The sequence below is a fragment of the Nomia melanderi genome, chromosome 2 (assembly GCF_051020985.1).
Source record: "Nomia melanderi isolate GNS246 chromosome 2, iyNomMela1, whole genome shotgun sequence".
Taxonomy (NCBI): Eukaryota; Metazoa; Arthropoda; class Insecta; order Hymenoptera; family Halictidae; genus Nomia; species Nomia melanderi.
Genome location: NC_135000.1, coordinates 15,991,870 through 16,016,504, shown reverse-complemented (window position 1 = coordinate 16,016,504; position 24,635 = coordinate 15,991,870). Strand labels below are relative to the sequence as shown.

Below are 24,635 nucleotides of genomic sequence, written 5' to 3'. Positions count from 1 at the left end.
CAGAAATCGCATGACGTCTCCCATATGTCATAAATAAGTTTGCCACTCGAAACCTGCAACATCTTGGAGACGTCATAATAGGAGAATGTGTCTGGGTTCAGATAATCATATCTACCATGTGTGTATTTTTAAATGTGCTCATACATGTTGAAACATGCGATGATGGAGAGATCATTACAAGCAGTGGCCTTTTTCACTTTTTGTTTGAGTGCAACATGTATCATGTAACCTTGATAGACTCAAACTCATCGCTAGTAGCGATTTCGCATCGCTGTAAGTTTCAACGTGTATGGGGGCCTTAACCCATTGTCGTACTTTAACGAGTCTGACCCGTGATAAAAATTTTGGAGCAAACATAAATATCACGAGTCCTGACTCCAGGTGACAATACTGATAAGAGGTTAAGGTTCTCGGCACTACCTCAGGAACACAAGATGGTAGGATTGCCGTGAAGGCTTTAGCAAGTAAGAATACTGGATAACCTCTGATTTCCCCCCAAAGACCGTGGTATCTTTCGAAGGTTTCCCCCGTGTAAAAAAGGGGTTAACCCTGTCATCGCTGATTAAAATGATAGATGATTGGAAAAAACGGACCGTTTTCCAAAATATTTTTTACTAAGCACAGTTCTATGTAAATAGTCTAATAAATCTTGGACGAAAGAGTGAAGAGTACTATCAGCAATAGTATCTTACATCTTTTATTACTCCTTTTCCATCAATACAACAACTACAAATAGAATCACCGAACTCACATTAATGTACTCGAATGAACTCGGTTAATCTTAAAGACACGCGAGAACCCGAAAATTGTTGGGAACCCAAAAATTTGAATAACAGAAGATAATAATAAGAAATAGAACAACATATAATAAAACATTACTCGATTATTATTTAGTGATAGTAATAACAAATGTAACAACTCCATATTAATATCCTTTATAACTCCTTGAAACTCGATGCTTTCGAGAAACTTGACTCTTTCGGGAACCTAACTCGAGACGAAAAAGAGAAAAAAGAAAAAAAAATACCCAACCCGACTCGATATTTTTAGGTTCTCGCACACTTCTAGTTGATCTACACGTATGCTCACCTTGCTTCGTCGGCGAAGACGAACTTCCTAAGCTTCAGGTCTCTGAGCACCACTCCGTACTCGTGACACGTAGCTACGGCTCTGGCCGCCTGCCGGAAGAGGCGCCTCGCCTCGGGTTCTCGCAGCCTCCTGCGTGCCCTTACGTAGGCGTGCAGGTCACCGTGGTGGCCCTCCAGCAGGAGATATCGTCGACCTCCAGGTGCTTCCACCACGCCTGCGACGCCGCTCGCCGCTCCAGTACCTTCTAATCGAAGGTGAGCTTGTAACAGCGCCTCGCAACCTTTGTCGCCCACGGTCAACGCCTGAAATTCAGGAAAACCGTTGCGTCAATCCGCCGTCTCTGTGGGTACTTACACGCCGGACAAGCCCCGGTGTGGATTGGGCAACGACTCCGGAGGAAGGACGAATTTGTGCCTCACGGATGGGTACTTGGTCACTTGGCTTTCGATTGTTCGCAAGTGATACTTTCTCACGACCGGTTGCGTACAGGGGATCGTTAAAAGAGATTGTGCACAGAGGAGTTATGAGATCGCGTAGAGGATGATATGTATTAACCCTTTGCGCTTCGAATGTCTTTTGCGTTTTTTTCTCGATAATTCTGTATTATTGTAATGTTTGATTTGAAATGCATTTTGAAAGATAGTTAGTTTGTAGAAAGTGTAAATAATCCCTTTTACTAATAATATTGAAAATAACATGATAATATAATGTATTTTAAAAATATCTCGAAAGAAGCACACTTGTGAATAAAACTGGCGACGAGTTACATTTGACATAGGAGCACAAAGGGTTAACCCTGCTGGCTCTGTTATGGGGACGTAATTTGCATTACGGATATTTACTGTACGGTTCATTTCAAATTGTGAATCTCGATTTTTAGTTTTACTAGAATGCACAGTTTAATTAAGGAAATCAGAATATATGAATGTATAAGCGTTTAGAATTTTTCTTGTTAAAACGAAAGTCTGGATTTTTAGGAGTTTCAGTATAAAAAATAGGTTGAAGTTGATTGACTGTATTAACAAATTTTCGGAGCGCAAGGGATTAAGGAAATTTCAGTTGTTCATTTATGTGCCAACTGAGGATGAAGATTTTTATGCTATACCATTTCTATTTCCACCATGGTGTAGTATAGAAGATAGATTCTATATTCGTTCGAAGAAATGGCATAGTAAAGAGTGTTTGCCATTCAAGATAAAAATGAAACAATCCTTGCTGCTGCTAGTAGTTTAGCAAAGAATAAATGCAATCAATTTTCATTGTAATATTATATTTTATTATATCTATCTTGCCAGATTCATAATTACGTTATCATCAAGTGTAATGACTGCAAGCATATAAGTACAAGTGCAAATGTAATTACTATTACTATTTTCTGTCTCAAAGAAAAAGTCATAAAAATGTTAGTTAGACAAAAAGTTTTATTCTGGTTGAATAAATTCTATTTCTATCAAAAGAACTTCTCTTATTTACAAGAGTCCACATTCATATGATAATAAAACAGAACGTAGTAATAAAATATCTCCAATTGTTTGATTTTCTATCATTTCATTTAACTCTTTTAAGGTTTCATTCAAATTCGAGGCATTCATGGTTGTCGATGAATCCAAAAAACCTCCAAAACTCTAAGCCCGATCACTCAATCTTTTCAAAGGTTATTCCCGCAAACGCTTGTCATCGGGACAATATAGACATTTCTTTTGCTCAATTTTAATGTTCAAAGGGTGGCCAGCTGCCAGCTACACTTGTGAAATTAGCTTCTGTGTGCATCCTTTACGGAGCGCGAATCACATTGAATGTTCTCAATAACGCGCACAATATCTGCCATTGTGCTAAATTACATTAGTATTGACCGGTTAATACGGACATCCGCAGCGAGAGTACAATACAAATATCCGGATGCCTGGCTTGGCTATTTCGACTTTCACATCGTATCACAGACGACGCTCATCTTCATTTTTCATTTCGTTTTCTATCATCAGTTTTGCAATTCTCCGCTTGCGTATTGTTCCGAGTAGGCACTTATCACTTGGATAAATTCTACCGGGTACGAACAACGTTTAGGCGTTGCAAAATGTTCCTCTGATAACCGTTTGAACATCGCTCTTTATTATCGTTTATCAAGCGATACTGCGAGTGATCAGAAGTCGACGATTGGCATCTGAAGAAATTTCGTGGAAAACCGAGGAATTAATTTCGTAGTTGTATAACTTGTTTCAGTCTTTATTCCGAATGAAGATGAAATTTTAGAGAATAAAGTTTGCAGTTTTAAATATATAATTATTTGTTTCTGGTAAGCTAATATATATTTGCGTTACTTTGTGGTTACAAATCGCGACTTTTAATCATGAAAAAACTTGTTAAAGTTAGGTGTTTAAAAAATTAGACTGTTTAAATATGTATTTAAAATGTGATATACATAAAAGTTCAACCAACATTCGTAGACTTCGAGGATTTGTATGTATGTATTTGTATGCATGGTTAAAAGTGTAAAATGTAACCGTTTATATACTTGCACAATTTTATATTTGCCATTTAATAAAACTCTTAATAGAGAAATTTAAATTTAACCCTTAACAGTGAACTAATTATTTGAATAATTCAACTCCGCACACAAAATATTTAAAAAATCATTTCACAATTTCTTTTTTTCAGTGACATAAAGAGGTTTATTTAGTAAATAAGAAATTTATATTGAATTGCGAAACTAATTCAGAAAGTATTACAAATTCGAATGTAATCATATAAATGAAAAAGCGAATTCATTGATCGATGGAATACCATCGAGCAAAGTCGAAGGGCGTTACACATTGACGAGTTTATCTTGACTGTACGAGGATAATTAATCGATTTCCTAAATACTCGATTCTTTCATGCGGAAACAGTTGAGAAATACAAAAAAATGTTATTTTATAAATTCCAATTGATTGATGTTCTCGAGAATATTTGATGCTTTGTATACAAAAACAAATTTTAGCAATTTTCAATTTGATATACTTACACAAATTGCAGGTAATAATCTAACAAGGTCAATGGAGATTAGACACGAAAACAATTTTTACATTATGTTTGCACGTTATTGTAGGACTGTTGTCTAAAAATTGTGATCTTATCTGTAAGGTTGATTTTAATTATACTGAAGAAATCATCTTTTTTGTAATAAAAACTATTTAATAAAATTAACGAAATTAATCAATACTTTCAATTTTGTGCTTCAATATCTTTAATCGAAAACTGCAAATGAATAATTTAGTTATTCAAATAACGAGAGGTGATATTCTGTTCTTTTATGAAATGAGTTCATAGAAGTTTTAAAAATTCTCGTCCACACAGGGTTATGCTTAAGTTAAAGATTAGAATACAATTTTTAACAAAATTCTTCTGTTACAACTAGATACATTTGAGCAATACGTTTTACGACTTTTCACAATGGGTGAGAATAAATGACACAAAGGATCGTGGCGCATGAATCAGGTTTACAAGAAGGCTCGATAAGAGGGCACACGAAATCTTGGTTACTTTTGAAACTTTGTTCGTCTGACCGTTCATGTCGAGTGTCGAAACCTGTTAGGGTTTCGAAACTCGAGTCCCATTAGTTTAATAAGGGCACAGTGCGTTCTTTACGAAATCCTGCCCGATTCCGATCGATTATTATAATTAAAAATGCTGGACCGTTTATCGAGTAAGGACAAATATTTCGTGCACTATTACTGTACTTAGTAAATTATTGCAGTTGAGTCTTGATTAATACTAGAACTACCGAGAATTTAAATTGACTTTTTTCAATTTCATTATAAAGTTCGGATCTGTGCATTTTTTATTATTTCAATTGACATATATTCCTAGTTGTTACTAAATCATCTTCTTTGACACCTTTTCAAAGAAGTATTTGTACTTTTTAGTAATTGCAAAAGAAATCAGGAATGAGTCATTCTGACTCATGTAATGTAATTCTAGTGTTAATCAAATTGCTATTTTCTGTGATCCAGATTATCTAGAGGTTTGGTTAAATTGGACCTTAAAAATTTGGATTCTTAGATTATACCTCGGAATACGTAGAATTGGATGTTATAAATATCATCTGAAAAATTTCTTCTCGGGGTCTTTATTTATCTGTTTTAGTCGCTCAATTAACACTAGAATTACCGAGCGTTTAACTCATTTGCGCAGAATAATGTATCAAACACGTGATGTATTTTTGTAGACGAAATGCGCAGTAACGTATCAAACACGTCCTGTACTACATCTTAATATTCTGTACTGCATCTTAATATACTCAACGCATTTTGTCCACAAAATATACAAAATATAAAAATTGTAGCAACAGTTTTTTCCGGTTTCTTTATGTATTCGTCATAATATTAAAATGAAACTATTTATTTTTAGAAACTTTTCGGATTTTTAACACTTTCAAGATACGAAAGAAGAAAATTGAAACTCATCATTCTGATGGGTGCGGTAGTATTGGTGTTAAATCTGATAATTGAGGTTCCACTGTATCTCATACAGACACATGAAATTTAAAAGATGAGATTTAAATTACTGACAATATTCGTTACCGTTATAATTATATCAGAAATTAGAGAAATAAAAAAATACTTTCTATATCATTGACTCCAAATTTTTTTGATTTTTGTGAGTAGTGACGTATCGGTTCTTAATTTTGCTGCTGAAGTTGAACTTATTCGAACTCTTGAAACGAATTGTGCAAATCGAGAAGAAAAGTACTGAACAAAATATTGGATACTTGCTGGTTTTTTTGCATTGCAGAAAAAAGTCCGCGTTTTAATTGCTTTGTGGCCTTTCGTCAGAAGACTAACGCAACATTTTTTTCGCAAGGTCTTTCAAATTTGCCTTTCGATTGCGACAACCATACGCCTTCTGTCGGTCTGTCACCGAACGATTTATGGTTTTTCTTTATGAACGTCTCGAAAATCCTAAGACCTCGAGGGAATCGTAAACACGAAGAAGGAAATTAACTTCTTTTTTACACCTCGGAGATCTAGACGTGAATTCAACAGAAACTCAGCCGCAAAGTATGTGAGTACGTGCCGGTTGTTCTTCAAACGTATCTCAGCGTACACATGTGAAGCTGTTGCCACACCATTTCCAAACAACTTTTGTCGTAAATAGACTGTGGATGTTCAACCGAATTCCCAGTTCCCTAAACTTTTCCATAGAAACTGAAATTAATGAACATTTTAAACCCTAAATCATTAAGTTTTGAAATAAAATTAAGATTTCTTATATCTCTTATGAAACTCTTAACACAATCTGCGTAGTTTTATTTAATGTTCGATTGTAAAAATAGTGTCATACAAATATGCAGAAAATAGAAATAATTATACAAATAGCAAACTGAAAATTGAATTTTAGAAATCTTATTTCATTTAATATCAAATTCGAATGGTTAATCTTTCTTTATTGACAATTAAATCGCATGAATTACGTGACGACTGGCTTAAGAGATTTTTGCACAATTGTTTTCGGTTTCATCATTCCTTTTCTTTTAATATCTTAAGGCTGAATAACGATAAAGACGCATTCCTTATCAATCGATAAAGCGCATATTATATAGAACGATATATCTGTTCTGACAATTTCATCTTACTTACTGACTACTTAATTAATTATTCGAAACAAAATTTCAACATCTCGTATTTATGCAATTTCTTTGTATATTCTTTGTATACTAAGTTTCTCGGAATATTATCAATGTTTCTTAATTAAGTGAAAGATTCTGTTACCTTCTTACAAAAAATGGAAAAGTATCAGTTGTTAAGTATAAAAATAGCATAAAAACACAGGAAACTCAAAATAGAAGTTGTATTTTATATTTAGCGTACGTGCCTTTTCAACTTGTAATAAAATTTACAGAATAAATCAACATTTCAAATAGAGGAAAACGATAGAGCAATTTAAGACGTTAGTAGTTCCATACATGTACGATAGCATTGATATAATTTTATACTTTATTTGAATATATGTTCTTGTAATTTTCAATAAATATTGTTATTTATTACAGGTGACGCAAATGACGCATCAAATCAATGCTGAAATTCAACTAAATTTATTCACAGCACATTTCTATCTTATTTTTAATCATTTTCATAAAATAACTTCTTCGACAAGGTATTAACGAGCATTCCGAAATTTCGATAAAGATCCGTCTAAATCCCACCTACATTGAACCACTTGAATTTAATTCTTCAATATTGGATTCAATAAAAATAATCATTTCTACTTATGAAACACATTTATTATATACAGGTATAATATAATAATTACGTACAAAATATAATATAAAAACTCAACGCGTATTTATAGCGAATAATTTAAAAATCTGTAAAGAAGGTATTCAAATATCCCGCCATTACGTCTACATTTTTCGAAACGCTTCGGGGGAGACTCATCGGAAGCTGGACGCCACCGTTGCGAAAGCGTGTCACGCGAGGCTCGCGTCGAGGTAATCGGTAATTAAATTAAACGGCCCTGGCTTTAGGAGCGATTATGAATAACGGGTAGCGGCGATATGGCGGGGTAAAGGTAAGGTGAGGCAAGGTAGAGCCTTGTATTTGTTCATGAGACGGTGATGTAAGCGACACATTGTATAACATGACGATTGTAAAATGTTTAATGGAAACGCGGCAGCAGCTGCCACTGCTACGGTGAGAACGCGGCGGCTGCTGTACAGAGCGGCGCACGGTTTCACGTGCGTGCGTGCGCGCGCGCGAGGGTTGCGTGGCGCCTTCGAGTCTTTCAAATCACGACATCAGACCGTTAACATGGGTTCTCGCTCGCACCAGATTTCCACGGCTCTCCTAGACGCCTACTTCCGGTAAAGAAGATAACGTTATCGCAAGCAGCACCGGGAAAACTTCTAAACCGTCTCGCCGCGTTTTCATCGATTATTTATGACTCGCTTGTTATTGCCCCGTGTATGTCAGTAAGCACATCCGCATTGCAACGTGAAACATAAGAAGTATAGAGTGAAATATTCCACGCGGTAAATGTACGCTCTCTTCGGTTACGCGTTTATTCAGCTGAATTAATGTTCGTTAAAGAAACCGATGGCATGGAAGAATTATTAAACGATTTTCGAGTATCCAGACTGCGAATTTGTTCTTGTACGCTTCTGTCAGGTTGGATTCCCCGAAAAATGTTTGGGCAATAATTAGCAACTGGCTGCATCAGTGGATTAACGAGAAGCCACCTTTATTTGATGTAATATTTTTGTTTGATGTGTACATGTCAATTATACGAAAATCAACTGAAAACTGAATTATTTTTATGTTGTAATACTTTGTAGTAGAATTTATAGCGTATATACTGAAATAATATATGGATAATATGAGTAAACATACTTATTTTTAAAATGTAATTTCATTTTCAACAGCTTCTTCATGTACAAAGTATTTCACTTATAATATGTCACTAAATATCTTTAATTATATTTTTCTTTAAGTGTCGTATATTGCAGCTGATATTAAAATCCGATTAAACATATATGGTGCATGACCAATCTTTGACATCACTTAAATCGCATAGCACCTAGACTATGGATATTTACGACATATACAAATTTATGAAATACACGAAAATGTGTATATTAATGAAAATAATATTTTTATTATAGTTTTCATTCCGATTCGTATAAAATAACTTATATGAAAGAAATTCAATATACTTTTTTTTATTAAATTAGTAATTATGTATTTTTTATATCCTAACTAATTGTAATGTTATGAAACAAGAATAAATATATTTCTGTTCCTGGAGTTAAGAATTAAAGCGATTCGTGGGCGAATTACGATAATTATAATCCAATTCTATTACCATGAAAAAGGCGCCCGAGGATAAATGCAATTAATTGGGTTGAGAATCCGTAATGAGTTTCGCGACAGGAGAGCTTCTACCGATCTGGACAGCAGTGAATCGTTATACCTGAACGTCTCGTTGTATAACCGTTATTGGAAATTGCACGCTGCTGCTGCTGCACCGCGTAATATATGCACCGCAATTGTAACAGTGCATGGCTCTTGGCTTTTTTAATGTGTGCCTTGTACGAGCTGGCGTTCTTACGTACTCGTGTTTACGATCGATTCTAATATCTGTTATCTAACTTCTCGATAACCACCGCTGCGAACACCTTTCGGTTGTAGTGAACTCGAAGAATATACTACGTAAATTAATTGAACGATTGTTTCAATTACTATATTTACTAACGTAAGCTCAATGAATGTTAACGTAACACATACGTTAATGCGACAATTGGTGCATTCTCAATATTTTCGGTTGTTGTTAATTGTATTTATTAATTGTCGTTTCGTATTACCATTAACAATTATATTTTGACCTTTCAAGTATAAAGGATTAATCTGAACTGTGATAAAAGTAGCATAATCATTGTACCGATTTATGCATAAATTGTGATGTTTTATGAACGATAATAAGATATAAGTATAATCAATATTATTAAAAAATAATCGAAAAATTTTTGCATTTTGTTTCCTTGGTAACTCATTTTGGTAGAGTTGAGGCCTGCGAAGATATGTAGACCGTAGTAAGAAGTCTTACAAAACCAATAAGTTCATATACCAGCGGCATTACTGAAATGTAAATAGTTACAAAACTTTGTAACACGACAGACAAGACGATTGATACTTTTGGATCATGTTCCCCGTTTCTTGTTAGAAGTGCACAATGGCTACCCGGAAGATTAGCCGCATAACGGAATGCACGAAAACCTCAAATAAATTACTTCGAAATATAGTAGCGAGTTGCGTCAACAGCCTCAGGAAAGGTTTTATATGGCGGAAGTAACGACTGCGCGATCTGTTACGACGTTGCAACGTGTTGTATAAACCAGTGGTTCTCTATGACGACGATTTTCTTTCACCTGAAGGTGTTCACGTAAGGTCTATTCATACGTATATTACAATAAGATATAGATTACTTCAATATAAATGTTTATATTTGTCTACTTTTCAATATAATTATACTTTTGCGATTCCAGAAGGAATCACAATTAGGCACAAAATAATGTCTGATTACACAAGACGCACGAGATGAACGAGTCTTAAAGGATTAATTGAGAATAAGTCACGTTTACAAAGAACTGCAGACACTGATCCATCATTCTTTTATTTGCAATTCTGTTGATCTGTAAATTATTTCCTTGAACTGCTTCATCCTGCTCTAAGAAAAATATACGTAAAAATTATAATGATCATGCATGAAAACAGGAAACCTATATTCTTGACAATTACTGTGAAAACAAGTTGTTTCTCGAAATAACTTTAAAATCAGAATTTAAACTTCAATCATGGATAAGTGATGCTTTCAAATTCTGAATTGATTTTTTGTATTATTTAGTCGTTATGAAAGACCGCTTTGCATCGAAAAGTGAATCGCCCTATACGATCTGAAGTTAGCTTGAACGAAGTGATTGTTAGGAGATATTTGATGTAACAATCAATTAAAAAGTTGTTCCTCTGATCAGCTGTCATGAACGTAAGTTTCAATTCAATTAATTATAATCACAAATATTAGTAAACAAGTACTTAATATTTGTGTACATAGTACGTCTTGTAGAATTACTCCTCAGTACAGCAATATTTATTATTGTAATCAAGATCCAACAATAAACGAAAATTACGATCCGTTCTCAACCTATAAACAGTAGGGAGTCTAAGGTCGACCCAGCGAATGCAAAGCATAGATTTACCCTCTCCAGTGGTTCGACGATCGAGCTGTCCACCACTCCTCGTTTACCGACTGTAGTGCCCTCCTGGTTTCATCGCACGAAGACGATTCTCGCTGATTAGTTGGCACGCGCTGACCATTTGGAATTTGGTTACTTTGTACGTTGGACGAATATATAACATTAGAACTACTGGACTGGTTCACACGTTTGTGACTACGATCGAATTCGAAATACCCTTGCCGTAGACCATGACTTTTATGCAATTGTTTCAACTAATATGTTATTCATTTAATTGTTGCACACAAAAAATAGTAAAGAAACCAAATGAAACATTTTACACAAATGTTATATATGATATTTTTATACAGGCAAACTGACAATAGTGTATATCATATGCCTAATATATGTTAATATCATAATTAGTAACGGTAGTGAACAGTGTCACAGATATGTGACGCGTAGTCGAAAATGTGTTAAAGACCAATGTATATTATCTGTACGCTTACGCTTCTTCCAAAATTCATTCTTTGTCGATTGTTTTCGATGAATGAAAACAGTGCGAAATTGGACAAAGATTCACAGAGTGAACACATGCATTACAAACAATTGAAGATTATTTGAACGAACTGAGAGCGGATCGAGACCTAAGCTATATTAATCGAAACTTAATCGATAGTGTGTATCGAAGTTAAAATAACCTATTTCAAATTTTTCGTTTTATATCTACAGGGATTATAGAGTTATTTTTGTAGAATACTATTAACAATTAACTATCAAGATGAATATTAATGTATTTCAAACTTTTTCCCTTGTATCATAAAATGTTTTAAATTTGGATACTCAAGTTAATTTAGGGCATACATTAAAACAAACGATACTACTTCTATGTAATTGATCTATTAAACACTGTGAACTGAAATATTTTGTAAAGAAAGGGTCATTCCATGAAAACCTTTAAGGTCTTTTGAATACTATACATCCAATACGATTTGTACTCTAGTACTATTAAAAAATCCATAGCGTTACCCTGAAGTTCCCCCTATTAGCGCAATAGACGCGTTTACATCACATCAGTAATAAAAAAAAAAGTCTTTTAACGATACTGTAAGAGGTGCCGACGCCCGTTTGAATTGCGCCGAAATGCGCATCGGTAATTTTGGGGGAGAAAAAACAAACGCTTGAGACGTTATGGGATATCGGGGCACTTCTCGTCGAGCCGTGGTCGGGATCAGTCACGTCGACGGAGAACGTATTTTCGTTTTATTGCGTTTTCTATGTATTCATTTTTTGTGCAGTCGTGAGCCGACTATTTTTCTATTCATTAAAGCTAACTGAGATATTAAGACTCGTTTGAATACTGGCCTAAGTCTGCCGAATTTTTCCTGACACCTTACAATACAGTTTAACAAAATTCACATATTTCACAGATTCTTTATAACTTTGAAAATTTACTTTTTCAGCGCTCACAGTCTTATATCGAAACAATTTAGACATTAAATAAACATTTTATCGATTTTTGTTATATTTCTCTGCAATATCATAATCGCATTGTATGTAAGTACAAATTAGGTTTTTTAAATACTTTTCAATAAATTAGTGATTTAATGTCTTACCATATAATAACGAATAAGATTCGACTGGGATTTTACTTCTGGTTTAATTTAATAAAAATCAACGTTATTCATTATACATGAGTGTAAGGGAATGAAAAATGTTTCATTTTTGTAGTAAATATGCATTTATAATGAACAGAAAATCTCTTTACATGTTCGTAAATTATTAATGTTGAAATAAATTTGAAGAGCACAGTCGAGAGAAACATCATCGTTAAGGGTTTAAACAACAGGTAAATAGAGTAACAGCCGTTGCAAGTTCTCGAACGAAAAACAGAATAGTCTGGACCGCAAAGGATTAACGCGTGAAGGTAAACACCGTGTGCCCAAGGATTGCGTTCTCGAAATAGCAATATGTATTAGAAATGCAACAACGATGGGATTTAATTGCGAGAAATGCGGTGAAGGTTGGCGTAATAATATTCCGAGAAACTTTTCTCGGAGAGTGACATACATGTTTGCACCATTGAAGACTACGACACTGGTGACAATGGAAATAACGGTCACTGGTTACGCGAGAAGGAATACCGGAATGATACTAGGGGATCCGCTACTTTTTCTAACCGATGCAACTGTATTTACGGTCGAGGACATGCTCTAAAAAATATTCAAACCACTGATTCTACTTCTCAGCTTCCACTACCGATCTTCATTTAAAGATATTCATAACATAGAGAACAATCCTCTTGAGTTGACAAATATTATTTATGCAATTTCGTTAATGCTAAAATTATGGAACAACGAAATTGTTATGTATTTTTTAAAATATAAATTATAATTTACATGGGATTTATTTATGTAATAATTTATAGAGGAAGTAATTATACTTTTTTTTAATTATACAAAAATCTATTGTCTATCATCTGGTTGCCCAGGTATGTAATTTCGTATGTCAAGACAATCAAAACATTCTATTTTCATTCGAATTATGTTGGAAGTAACGAGCGATTATTATATAGTGCCCGAAAACTATTACATGGTGGTCCTGTTAAGTCATCATTAAATCACAGAAAGATAACATAAGCATTTCATATCGTGTGAGTCAGCAAACATCTAATGACGAGTTGATAGTACGTACAAGAAGAAAAACTTCCATACATCACATCAGTTTAATAAGATAGTAACGAAATGAAACATACACGAAAAAAAAGAAACACATCAAATTTGTTTAACATAGTGCTCAAGAGATTCTTGCGACCATTCGAATTCTGCGACCATAGAACAGTAAACTGATTTTTCTTGGAGTAAATGTAAAATTTATCATTCGAACAAGGACATTAGAATTAATCGAATAAAGTTGTATGATTTTTTAAAGTATATATTCACTGGTTAACATCTCATTCTATAAACATTGTTTAAAAAGACCTTACGTAGTAATTAAAATGATCATTAAAATTATTGATGAAGACGCAAAATTTGAAATTTACCGAGAAACCGCCTCGGAGTTCAGAAAAATGGCGCCGGTACTCAAAGAGTTGAGCAATCTTTCCCAGCAATCGGTGTAAAAATATTTCCACGTATGTATTTACGTGTAGTTCAACGTGTAAGACCGTGCATCATCGTCAACAAGCATATCCGGTATAAAGAGAAACAAAGTAGACCATTTTTCGCCTAGTGGGGTTATGTATTGGTGGCATCGACCGATAACGCGCGAAACGTTCCTGTTCGACCTGAATACGGAACGAAAAGCCTGCAGGCAACAGTTTAGAAAGGTGATTTTCATCGATACAACGTGTAAACTTTTATTGGACATGTTCTTGCACACCTGCCTTCGAGTCTTACGTGGCACGTATCCTGGAGGCGGGATGCGTTTGCTCTATCAAGGATAAACACGAAACGTTTCGACATCATCGTCGGATACTATTTTTTCTTGGTCGGCTTAGAAATACCTCACGTTAGATATTTCTCAGTTTTCAACGATTTTAATCAAATTTCGACATTCACGAATCTTCAAAAATTTACTTTATTATTCAATCACGCTGCGTACCATCATTTATTTTAATTCAAATAGAATCATAAATTAGGTTAGACTTAATTTTAAACGAATAGTTTGATCAGTAACTACAACTTGATATTACATTATTTGTATAATTTTGAAAATACAGTTCACGTGCATAGAAAAATCATTAAATATCGCACTAATAAATCTATTTTTCTCGAAATATTCATTTGAAATTATTCAATTAATGACAGTAACAGATGTCCACAATAAATATTGCTGTCATTCAAAATGCGCGCGTTAAGCTCGAGATCTTCGGTTCCGATATGCAAAATGTATCGGGCCGTATTGTCGTGCCGCTTTGTTGAAAGCTACACAGCGTATTACATCATCGCGTACTATGCACGGTGCCGAGTTAAAATCAATAAACGCTGGTATGCGTGCCCAATCGAAAATTGGAAACTCACCTTTGCGACGAGTTGTTGGCCGGTGTGGACGTCGACGCATCGATACAGAGCGCTCCCCTCGGCCGGACCGAGAAGTACATACCGATCGCCAAGTATGGCGGGTCCATGGTGATCGGTGGGCAGCGGTTCATAACTAGGGAAGACAACTGGCGGCACAGAATTCGTCTCGTCGCTTGTTGGCTGCTGACTGATGTCCTGACTATTGTTGGGATTAACCAGGAACTTTCCATTGTTGGTACGAGTCCCTTGCAGATGAAGAGGATACTGCCTTGTGGCGGCTGTCACTCTCATATTGTGCCGTTTTCACACGCGCACCGTTTCTTACACTACACTGTGTTTCGTCTCCACACTCCTGTGTCTTCTGTTCCGTAATATCTCCTGCGGATTACGTTCTCTGTCGCGGATGACGAGTGCCGTTGCGCCGTTCGAATTCAATCAGTTTTTAGAATTCAAAAAGTAATATTGTCGGTGTACCGTTAAAACGGAATAGCCTTGAACACACTTCACGTCACGGGGTTACCAACGCGGTAGCTGCGACGATTATCGATTTTAACAGGCGATTAACGCCTTTTAAAGCTTTATCGAGGTACGAAACTCGTGTGTATATATATACATATATATATCAATATACATATATATATATACATATATATCTATACCAATTAATTATAGTTAAGAATATCACTTGTGCGAGGGCCCACGCAGAGAGTTGCTTCGCACTACCTGTGGGTCCTTGGACGGAGATCTTCGTGGGTGACAATCGGTCACGTTTACGAAAAAGCTCTGTAACACACAGAAAGAAAAGGAAATGTAAATGTAAATATTTGAAATCTTCAAAGGTGCGTTAGAATTCTTTAAATAATGTGTAAAAGTAGTAAAATGTTGATGCAAGTTTTAAATGATTCGGTTTCGGGTACAGAGCAAAGCGCAGTGACACACATTGTGATGCGAAAAAATTCTGATGTCGGTTGCCGTGTATACATAATGGGACTCAAATGACAAGAGTTCCGTCCATTAACTCTATGTGATTCACGGACAATTTCAAAAGACTACGTTTCGACATTCGTCCTGCCTTGTGTGCAATTTCTATGGAGAAGGGGACATCGTAAGGTCAGGGATATCGCTGTAAGGCGGTCGTTGTGCCGTAACGTTCTAGCCAGCCGAGGAAGCCCGGTCGCAGAAAAATTATAAAACGTGATGCAAGAGAATCCTCGGTCGTTATTAATGTCGGTAATGTAACACCCAATTTTTATCAAACCTTCCCCTCTAGTTTATTCACACCTCATTGCGCGTCACCCATAACATGCGGACACTTTATTACCTCATTTCGGTTACTATTTATATGTACTCCGATCTCAATATCTTGATATTGTATCAATCTTCTTGAGTAACGGAATTTCTCTCTTGTTTCATGGTTTACAATTCATAATCACTTTTCCAAGTAAAATACAAATTTGAAAATATTAATAAGCAAATCGGTTAAAAAGAATACTAGTGATTCATTTTCATAAAAACAACTCGTTTCTTCCGTAAGCATTGAAATTCAAGGATACGCAAGTATGTAAAAAGAGTCCTTTAAAATACACAACGCAGGATTCATTGCGACCAAGATGAAAGTTCGAAATTGAGACAAATTACTTGTTACTGGCCATGTTATTTCACCGCGTCGAAATGTGCGGAGCTACGTTCGCGTCTTGCTTATTATAGTTGCCGAATAACGCAAAACTGAAAGAGGTTGACCTTGAAAACGAAAACGAATAATTTGGGCGCGTATCAGAAATTCGAATTACATAGCCGGCTTGATCGCTCGCTCGAGTTGGTCATTGGCACAACCGTCGACTATCGAGACATTAGCGAAAACGTGCTATTACGATATCTACGCACTTGCGCAAAACTCCCGCCGTTCCAAAGATCAGGGATGTGCGCGAGATATTTCTTGCCTGGTTCCTTCCATTCTGGAATGATATTTGATAGCCGGCCACGGCTCTGATCGATCGTTTTTATCTTGAGAAGCTAGTCAAAAGTCACCCCATATCCCGTTCGAATTGCATCAGGGTCAGTATTCAAGCAGAAAGGCAGCGGTTACCACCAGGTGCCACGGACCCTGGAACCTAGCGAGCGTCCCCTATCCACTTTTATTGAATGAACGACTATCTGACGAAACAGCAGGCTCGAAATTAGTAAAGCGTTGCGTCGTCGGCACGGTAGCGCGTGTCGAAACGCGTGTATACTTAACACGTACACTACCCAGCAGATAGCAGTATCCTTCGGTAAGGTCAAAATGGCGGAGTTTCACAGTTGTCACGGCGATATTGCGGGCACCGGTTGCATTAATAGCGCGCGCAAACGTGACGCAATACCGCGAAATAAATTAATTGCCTAATACGTCCGTTCACGCAGTCCATGGTTTTCCGTCAATGAATAGCGCCGGCGTTAGCGGGACTTCCGACGTCTATTAACTACAAGATTAGTGACGAAAATGGTTTATCGTTTTCGATCTTCCGATCGAGCAAACTTCAAAATGATCATTTGAAATGTCGAATGTCATTACGAGGTAAACATTCGTATCATTTTCGCGACATTCAAACTCGTTCAATAATTCCAATGAAAAATGTTGTCGGTTATCGTGAAATCTTCAATTACGAAAGTAAAAGAACCGATGGTAAACGGGAGCAGGGGTGCACCGATATCAGGGCAAGCGCACCAAAGTAAATACACGATACAACCGAGAGACTGACATCGATCCGGTACGCGTCAGTAATAATCACTGCACTTTGCACTGTACTCGCGCGACTTCGATACGCAAAATACGGTTATGTACGCGCACAAATTCCTATTTTTTTCTCCTATCGTTTATTCCCAATACGTTTTCCAGCGTGACGCTAAGAGCGACGCCAGCATGCAGGGCAGGTTACCTTTCAATGTTCTCGTTGTTGCCGTACGTTCCTGAACGGGAGGTTGGAATGGAGAAACGGTCGAACGTTAGGACCGAGTTTCCCCCAAAGACGTTGTTGATAAACCGCCGTTTGCTAGAAAATCGAATTCTCCGGGACACTTCCGGGAGTATTGGTTTTTCGAATAGCGCGCGCGTCGGATCAAACCTGGCTCCTTCCTGTTTGGCTGCTCTACCTGGATGGTGTTGGTAGTGGTGTCTCTTCACCGTTCTTGGTGTGTTCGTTCACCGACGAGTGGTCGGAATTTGATGATGCTTTTTTTTCTCTTCCGTCGCACAGACTGCGGCTGTTTGAATGGAAGGCTCCAAGAGTGAACTGGAAAGCTGAGCGGTTGACGAACGGGGGAGACTGCAGAGAGATTTGTATCCCGCGCAACGGACGGTCCAACGTTTTGGGCCGACCCTCCGCTCAGAAACGACGGCGGCAGCAGAACGAGCAAGTACAGACCGATCGCGCCATTGTGCAGCAAACGACTAAAGCCACGGTCGCCGCCTCGAATTAACCCGACGGAATCGGTGAGCGAAATGCCATGGGGAGGGGTTGCGGGGGCTGAGGGGGAGATGAACGCGCATGCGCGCTCCCTGGACTCTACAGTGTCGGCGCAAGGCCCGTCCCCGTGGATCGGTGCCCTCGCGTGCTTTTTGTGCTTGTGAAAAACGTGACTGAAATTTTCGAAGGTCCATCACAATAGACGGGAATCTTCTTTGTCCCGTGCTTCCTGCGGTAAGATAGCTTATTTTTTTTTTAATCGTTAAAAATTGTAATGAATGCACTCCGCGTATCGATGAGAAACGAACGAGCTCGTATTATTTAATACGACTTCGAATCACGTCAACGTTTTTAACTTTCCTGTGAAAACGCGTTCGTTCGGCGATCAACCACAAAGACGTTATTCATAATACAAATACGAACTTCTAAATCCCTATTAGTCGCGTTACTGATTCACCGTGCGTGGCTTTATCTTCGACTCGCAATATTTTGTTGAGTTACATTTAATCTTGACCTGTGATGCAACGCGCAATAAAGTTGCAGAACATTCGACGAACGGTACTAGAAAATTGTAGAACGGTCGGCCCGATAAGATTAATGGGGCCTCGCGATCCAAAGCTGCGTCACTGGCTACATAAGTACGTACGTGGGCATCCTAAACCGCGACACGCGGTCATACATGCAAATCCGTTGCACGTTTACAACAGGCTATCTGTAACAGTATTTACCTCTTTTACATCATCCCAGAGTCCGTAACTTATTATTAATCGGATTGATTGCAATTTCTTGCTGAAATTTTCCACTCGTGTTGCGATCGAGCACCGTGATAAAATCGTGTGTACGTACATACGGGATTCGACGCGTGTTTATTATACGAGAAATTCCCTAGATAAGGGATCAGATTTAGCGGGTCGAATTGTATTTGGGAGCGTTTTCAATCGATAAATCGTGGCCGCGGGACGGTGGATCCTTTCGGGATATTCTTTTCGTATAAACGATGCGCCCTTGACCTACCTTAACGTTCCTTAGCAACCGAAAGGAGGCTCGCTTTAAACAATCGTCGGTAACTAAGGGCATGTAACCTCACCCACGTACTCTGATATGACCGTGAGAAAATGTAGAGTCGTCGCGCGGTAGCTTTCGTCACGAAGAAATTGAAACGCGTTTGCTGCTCTTTTGAGTCATTTCTTGAAATACACTTTATAACCTTATTACACGTCTCAAGGTAGCAGACAGATTGAAAATCCAAAATTATAGAAATATGTAGAGGCTATATAAAAAAAAACACAAAATATTGAATAAATTGGTGGCGCGTTAAGTCCGATATGCTTTATAATGAAATCACATTATTAGAAAATATTATCGTGTATAGTTAAAGATATCAAATTTTCTGAATAATAGAATGAAATTAAAAATTATAGCGTGAAATTTGAAGTTGCTCTTGTTAACACTCACCACACCGGGAATCGGTCAAATAATGATATTTAAAATTCTGCATTTTCATTCATTCATTTAACTTTATATCAATTTCTATATCGTTTAATTAATCGGTTTTTCAATTTTTGTCTTTTCTTTTGCTTCTGTTTTCATTAAACAAAATTTATCATCTAACTTATTTACTATTATTTTGTAGTCAGTTATTTGACTGGTTACGGTAGGAAAAGTGCTGGAACAATTAGTGTTAAAAATGATTAATTGCATTAATATATTCATTTATATATCACAATTAGGAAAATGCTTGGAGATGTACATATGCTTCATAATACATTTATAATTTTATAAGAAATTACGAAATAATTGTTCTAGTTATTCTACAGTTCTAGCATTCTACAAAAATATTTTCCGAAAGGCAAATTTCAATTTTTAATAACTATATTTCATATTCAATTCAATTTTCGATAAAATTACTTCGAAAGAGCGAAATGAAATTTCCGGTATAGAAATCAGATTTCCAAATACTTCATTGCTGGGCGTGACGAAACATAAGAGGGTTTTAAACTCTTGGTTATCGCGGTACTAAATGATCAAACAATGATAATTTGCGAAAATTGATTACGTTCGTTCAGATTGCAGCGAATGATTCGTATTTTAAAAGAGTAATCGCAATTGTATCATCCAAACATAGTAGTCATTTTCGTTAATCAGAATTAATGCACAATGCATACTCGTTTAAATTTATTACAGCATGTTGTGATACGTGTGTGGGTAAACAGTTCGCAAATGATTCTTACCGTTGATAACTCGATGATATACGATACACGCGGCAAAAATCATATAAGCATGGTTTACTGAAGAGGTCTGACTTTTCAATTGCGTGGCGTTTGAATCATACTCGTGTCAAGCCAGGCCTTCGTATTTCCAAACCAGCTCATCCTCAAACCGGATATTGTTTAAGCTAGTCTTCTTTTTTAATACAACCCATTTTGGTTTTTCTATGAATGATGGTTGAATCATTTCGCAGGTCAATGACTTATACAAACCGTGAAACTTCTGTAAAAATAACTAGTCAACAGTTTGGGATTACAAATTTATGGATAAATATAAAATATGTTATTTAAGTAGTTTAAAGAATTTTCTTTGTAAAATGTTCTATGTCATATTTTAGCAAAGAAAAATTATTAGTTTGCTTTTTTATGTTATGAATTCAGAATAAAAAGATGATAATGATGCTAAATTATAATGATTGTAATAAATATGTATTATATATCTGAAGTATATGTGTACAAAATATCAAAGGTAGGGCGTCAAGTAAATAATATAAAATTAATAGTCACTGTTTGTATTCAATGAAATATTGTAAGAAGCAATGGTACTTGTCTTTCAATGAATTATCTAAATATGGAAAAATTCCACGATATTCATTTACAAGAATAAAATGGTTGGAGTGTAGCTTCCTGTGCCATGTAAAAGGCCCTGATAATACATGGAAACAAAAAACACAGAATTTTTTTGCTATCCTTAACAGGTTCCCAGAAAATAACTTGTAACACTTTACAGGGACCACCCTGTAGAATGTTAAGCATACAAAGTGACGGTCCCCACAACTTTCAAGCCACTTTACTAGATCCAGAGAAAAAAATTATATTTTCGTCTATTTTTAACGGTTATGAACCTTGAATAATAAAAGTATTACTGTTCAAAGCATTTTTTATTTTAAATCTTACTTATAATATCTTTTTATGCTATCAAAGAACTTTTTAAGTATTTTCGTATTCAATTTTTAATGAATTTTAGTAAATTCCATTTTATAGAAATTTACGATCTTAATCTTGTTATTTAAATTTTAAAAGAAAAGATCATTTTAAAAATGTGAATATTTATAAAGATTATTGTTATGTTATTATTGTTGTTTTTTCTGCTTTTTAATTTCGTATAAATGGAATACAATTAAAAATCCGTTGCATCATTAAATAATTAAACAAAGTAAATAAAGCAATTAGAAATCATTCGAAGATATAATCAAGTATCATTAATAAGTTTCGTTTGTTTGTTTGGAATACTGTGCGCAGACGAAGTATTTATCCGACACGATCAACGTTTTCTAATAATAACCAATTATTATGTCATTCACCTAATTATCAAACTTTTTCAATGAAACAAGATATACATATTTCTTGGTGCATTTAAGGGAAAGATAGCCAGTAAGAGAAAGATAGTCACGTTGGACTGTGAAACACAATTGGTGTACTCTTCCTCTTATCGTAGATTTATTATATATCTATGGTGGAGTGCAATAGGTATCGATAAAAAGATTGATAATCTTCTACTGAATGTTTTGCGTTCTTTGATCGATTTCATAAATTTTTCCACATTCTAGTGGAGGTCGTTCGAGGTATTGATTAAACATCGAGAATATCGATTTATCGATTTACAATTATGGAGACTGTCATTATGTTAATGATTTTATATAAGTATCGTGATACTTCATGACAAAGATATAATCATAAAATGTGAAATGTAAACCTTAAAAAATTAACGTTGTTTCACAAATATAAATTTAATAATTATTAATTCTAATTTACAAAATTATTAATTCTGATTTACAAAATATTTTATTGCTCATGTATTTTTTGTTACTGTAATACTATTGTTGTCAGTATTATAGCATCGTTTTGTTTATCTCTTTTAGTTTGTCAATTGTGATCTGTTCCATCTGTTTTATCTATTTATAGTGCGCATATTTATTTGATTTAATTATGAACATCTTTACAATCTGATCATAAAGTAAATAAATTTTGTAATTGTCGAAATAAATTTGAATTTAAATTTGATATAATACTTCCTGAACAGTTATAATTTATATATGTTTAACACATACATTTGTTTTATTTATATAACAAGTACACATTACAGTTACTTTTATGAAGAAACTGCAGTGCTGCAACGAGTCAATTTGATCCATATTGAATTTTATGTAAATGTTTGGATCAATTTTGATTGATGCACATACGCAAATATGTATACTAATTTGAAGTGACACGTTCGGTCAATTACTTTTAATTGTTTCCCTTTTTCTGCTTCTTGCAACATCTGGACAGCTTTTCCATTGCGCGATTAAAGAGTCGTGTGATCTTTTGCCGGATATTGCCGTCGAAATTTCGTCATATAGTCTGGAATGGCCCCAAGGCCGAACAGCATTTATCGCGACTTTTTGATAACGTATTACGGTTTTCGATTTTTGGGCTTTATTTTGGAGATTACCTAGATATTTTTAGGTGGACAAATGTTCTGTCGTCGACCAGTCTTCCGGATCGTTACCTGTAAAAGTATCAATCGATTTTTAAGCCTTTCTTCCACCATAGTGCTTCCAAACGCGAAATCTACCGTGATAGTTCTTATCTTTTATCGCCTGGTCATAATGTCCGAAAAACGAATTCGATACAATTCGAATAAAGTAATGCTTCGTGATTATATTATTTTATTATCGTAACAACATTTTTAGCGAATATAAATCCATCTATAATCAATATTGAATTTTTCAGATGCGTTTTCCTTTAAAATTGTGTTCAAACTGTTGAAAGTAATGTATTTCAAGATATCCTTTTATTCTGATCTGCTTAGATAGCGATTCTGTATGACTAAAATTTTGTTTGTAACGGGTTTTTAAATTACTTTCAATTTTTAATTTTCAGTTTTTAATTTGAATTTGATGTATTAATTTGGCACCATAAAAGCAGCGGCGCAGATGAAACGAATGTTAAGTTTCATATTCCACGTAAATGGGGGATTTGCAAATAAAACAGATATTAGTGGATTTCGAAAGTTATCGACGAACCATGATTGCGAAAGGCTATCTTTGATCCGAACAAATACACTCGCCACGACCTTCGTTTTGGAAACAAAAAAAGGGAAAAAGCGAGTATATCCTGTTTTTCTTTTGCAAATTTGAATTCCTTGAATATGCCATTGTAAATATTTATCTCTTTCCTCAGGGAAAAGCTTTTTTATCTGTTTTAAGTTTTTATGTCAATGTATTTTCCGCTTATTTTTATCAGCGATATTGTACATTTGCTTATTTCATGGTCGCGTGGTTGAAAATTGCAGCCGTGAATTCTAAAATAGCACAAGTCAACCAATTAACAGTTTGAGAAAATCAATTTTTCTTTTCATCTTCGTTCATTCATTTATTATGTATTTTATTGCTTCTCGCTGCAAGTATTAGCTACACATATATTTTCATTGCGCGCACTTTTTTTAATATTTTTAAACAGGTCTGAGTGAAGTTAAAAACAGTTAAGTCCTTAATTTATATAGATAATGTTCGACAGTGGACTCGTATTGTTTTGGTAAATGTCTCACATTTTTAGTGGTTACGTTTATATGATTGTTCCAAATAGTATATGTTTTTATAAGAAAACTATTTTGAATAATCAATAGTAAAAGCAATAAACTAGGAAATATTGCTATTTATTCTTTTTTAATTTAAAAACTTTATCTAATTATTCGTAACAACGGTTTCCCCTTATAATGACAATACTGCGAACTATTGAGTCTATTCAATATTTTAAAACTAAATTCATATAGATGTTATAGGCAGAGTTTTTTTTGGCTCTAAGGAATGAGAATAAAATGAAACCAAAACACATTTGTACGAGAAAGCTTTCATTGGTATAACTTTTTTCGATGATATACGTAGGTGTACTCATACAACCCTATTGAGAATTATGTCAGATAATAAACGATCTACAGCAATACTGGTATGATATTATTGTTTAACAGTTACATAATGAAGGTTTAGGTAAATTCAGTTTCATTACCAGTTCAATTTTATTTAGCAACGAGAAATGTTTGAATAGTAATTATGTATATGGTTTCAAAAAGTGTATATGTCATTAGTTCCTTTGTGGGTAGACGCATCAAGGGTTTCAAGATTAACTT

At 35.3% G+C, this 24,635-nt stretch overlaps 2 protein-coding genes across 16 annotated transcripts in view; one reads left to right on the top strand and one right to left on the bottom strand.

The window, feature by feature from the left end:
• Nucleotides 1-24,635, bottom strand: part of trbl (tribbles pseudokinase 2) — a 50,691-nt gene that overhangs the window by 17,014 nt on the left and 9,042 nt on the right. For 2 of the 5 annotated variants that reach the window (XM_031986218.2, XM_031986219.2), the window contains exons 2-3: nucleotides 14,815-15,597; nucleotides 1,090-1,391 (exon numbers count right to left, since the gene is read on the bottom strand). In XM_031986218.2, coding sequence (XP_031842078.1) covers nucleotides 1,090-1,391; nucleotides 14,815-15,105 — 593 coding nt within the window. In that variant the 5' untranslated portion in view covers nucleotides 15,106-15,597. Of the gene's footprint in view, nucleotides 1-1,089; nucleotides 1,392-14,814; nucleotides 15,598-16,698; nucleotides 17,019-17,056; nucleotides 17,169-17,729; nucleotides 17,880-24,635 lie in introns of those variants that run through there. The other 3 variants (XM_076364919.1, XM_031986221.2, XM_031986222.2) reach the window with 3 other exon arrangements.
• LOC116431165 (putative RNA methyltransferase CG11342) overlaps nucleotides 17,234-24,635 on the top strand; it is a 77,234-nt gene continuing 69,832 nt past the window's right edge. For 5 of the 11 annotated variants that reach the window (XM_031986236.2, XM_031986226.2, XM_031986227.2 and 2 more), the window contains exon 1: nucleotides 18,305-18,491. Coding sequence is in view for 1 of the 11 variants with exons in the window: in XM_031986224.2 (XP_031842084.1) it covers nucleotides 17,349-17,368 (20 nt within the window). In the remaining 10 variants the exon portion in view is untranslated. Of the gene's footprint in view, nucleotides 17,369-18,147; nucleotides 18,284-18,303; nucleotides 18,492-24,635 lie in introns of those variants that run through there. The other 6 variants (XM_031986224.2, XM_031986231.2, XM_031986233.2 and 3 more) reach the window with 6 other exon arrangements.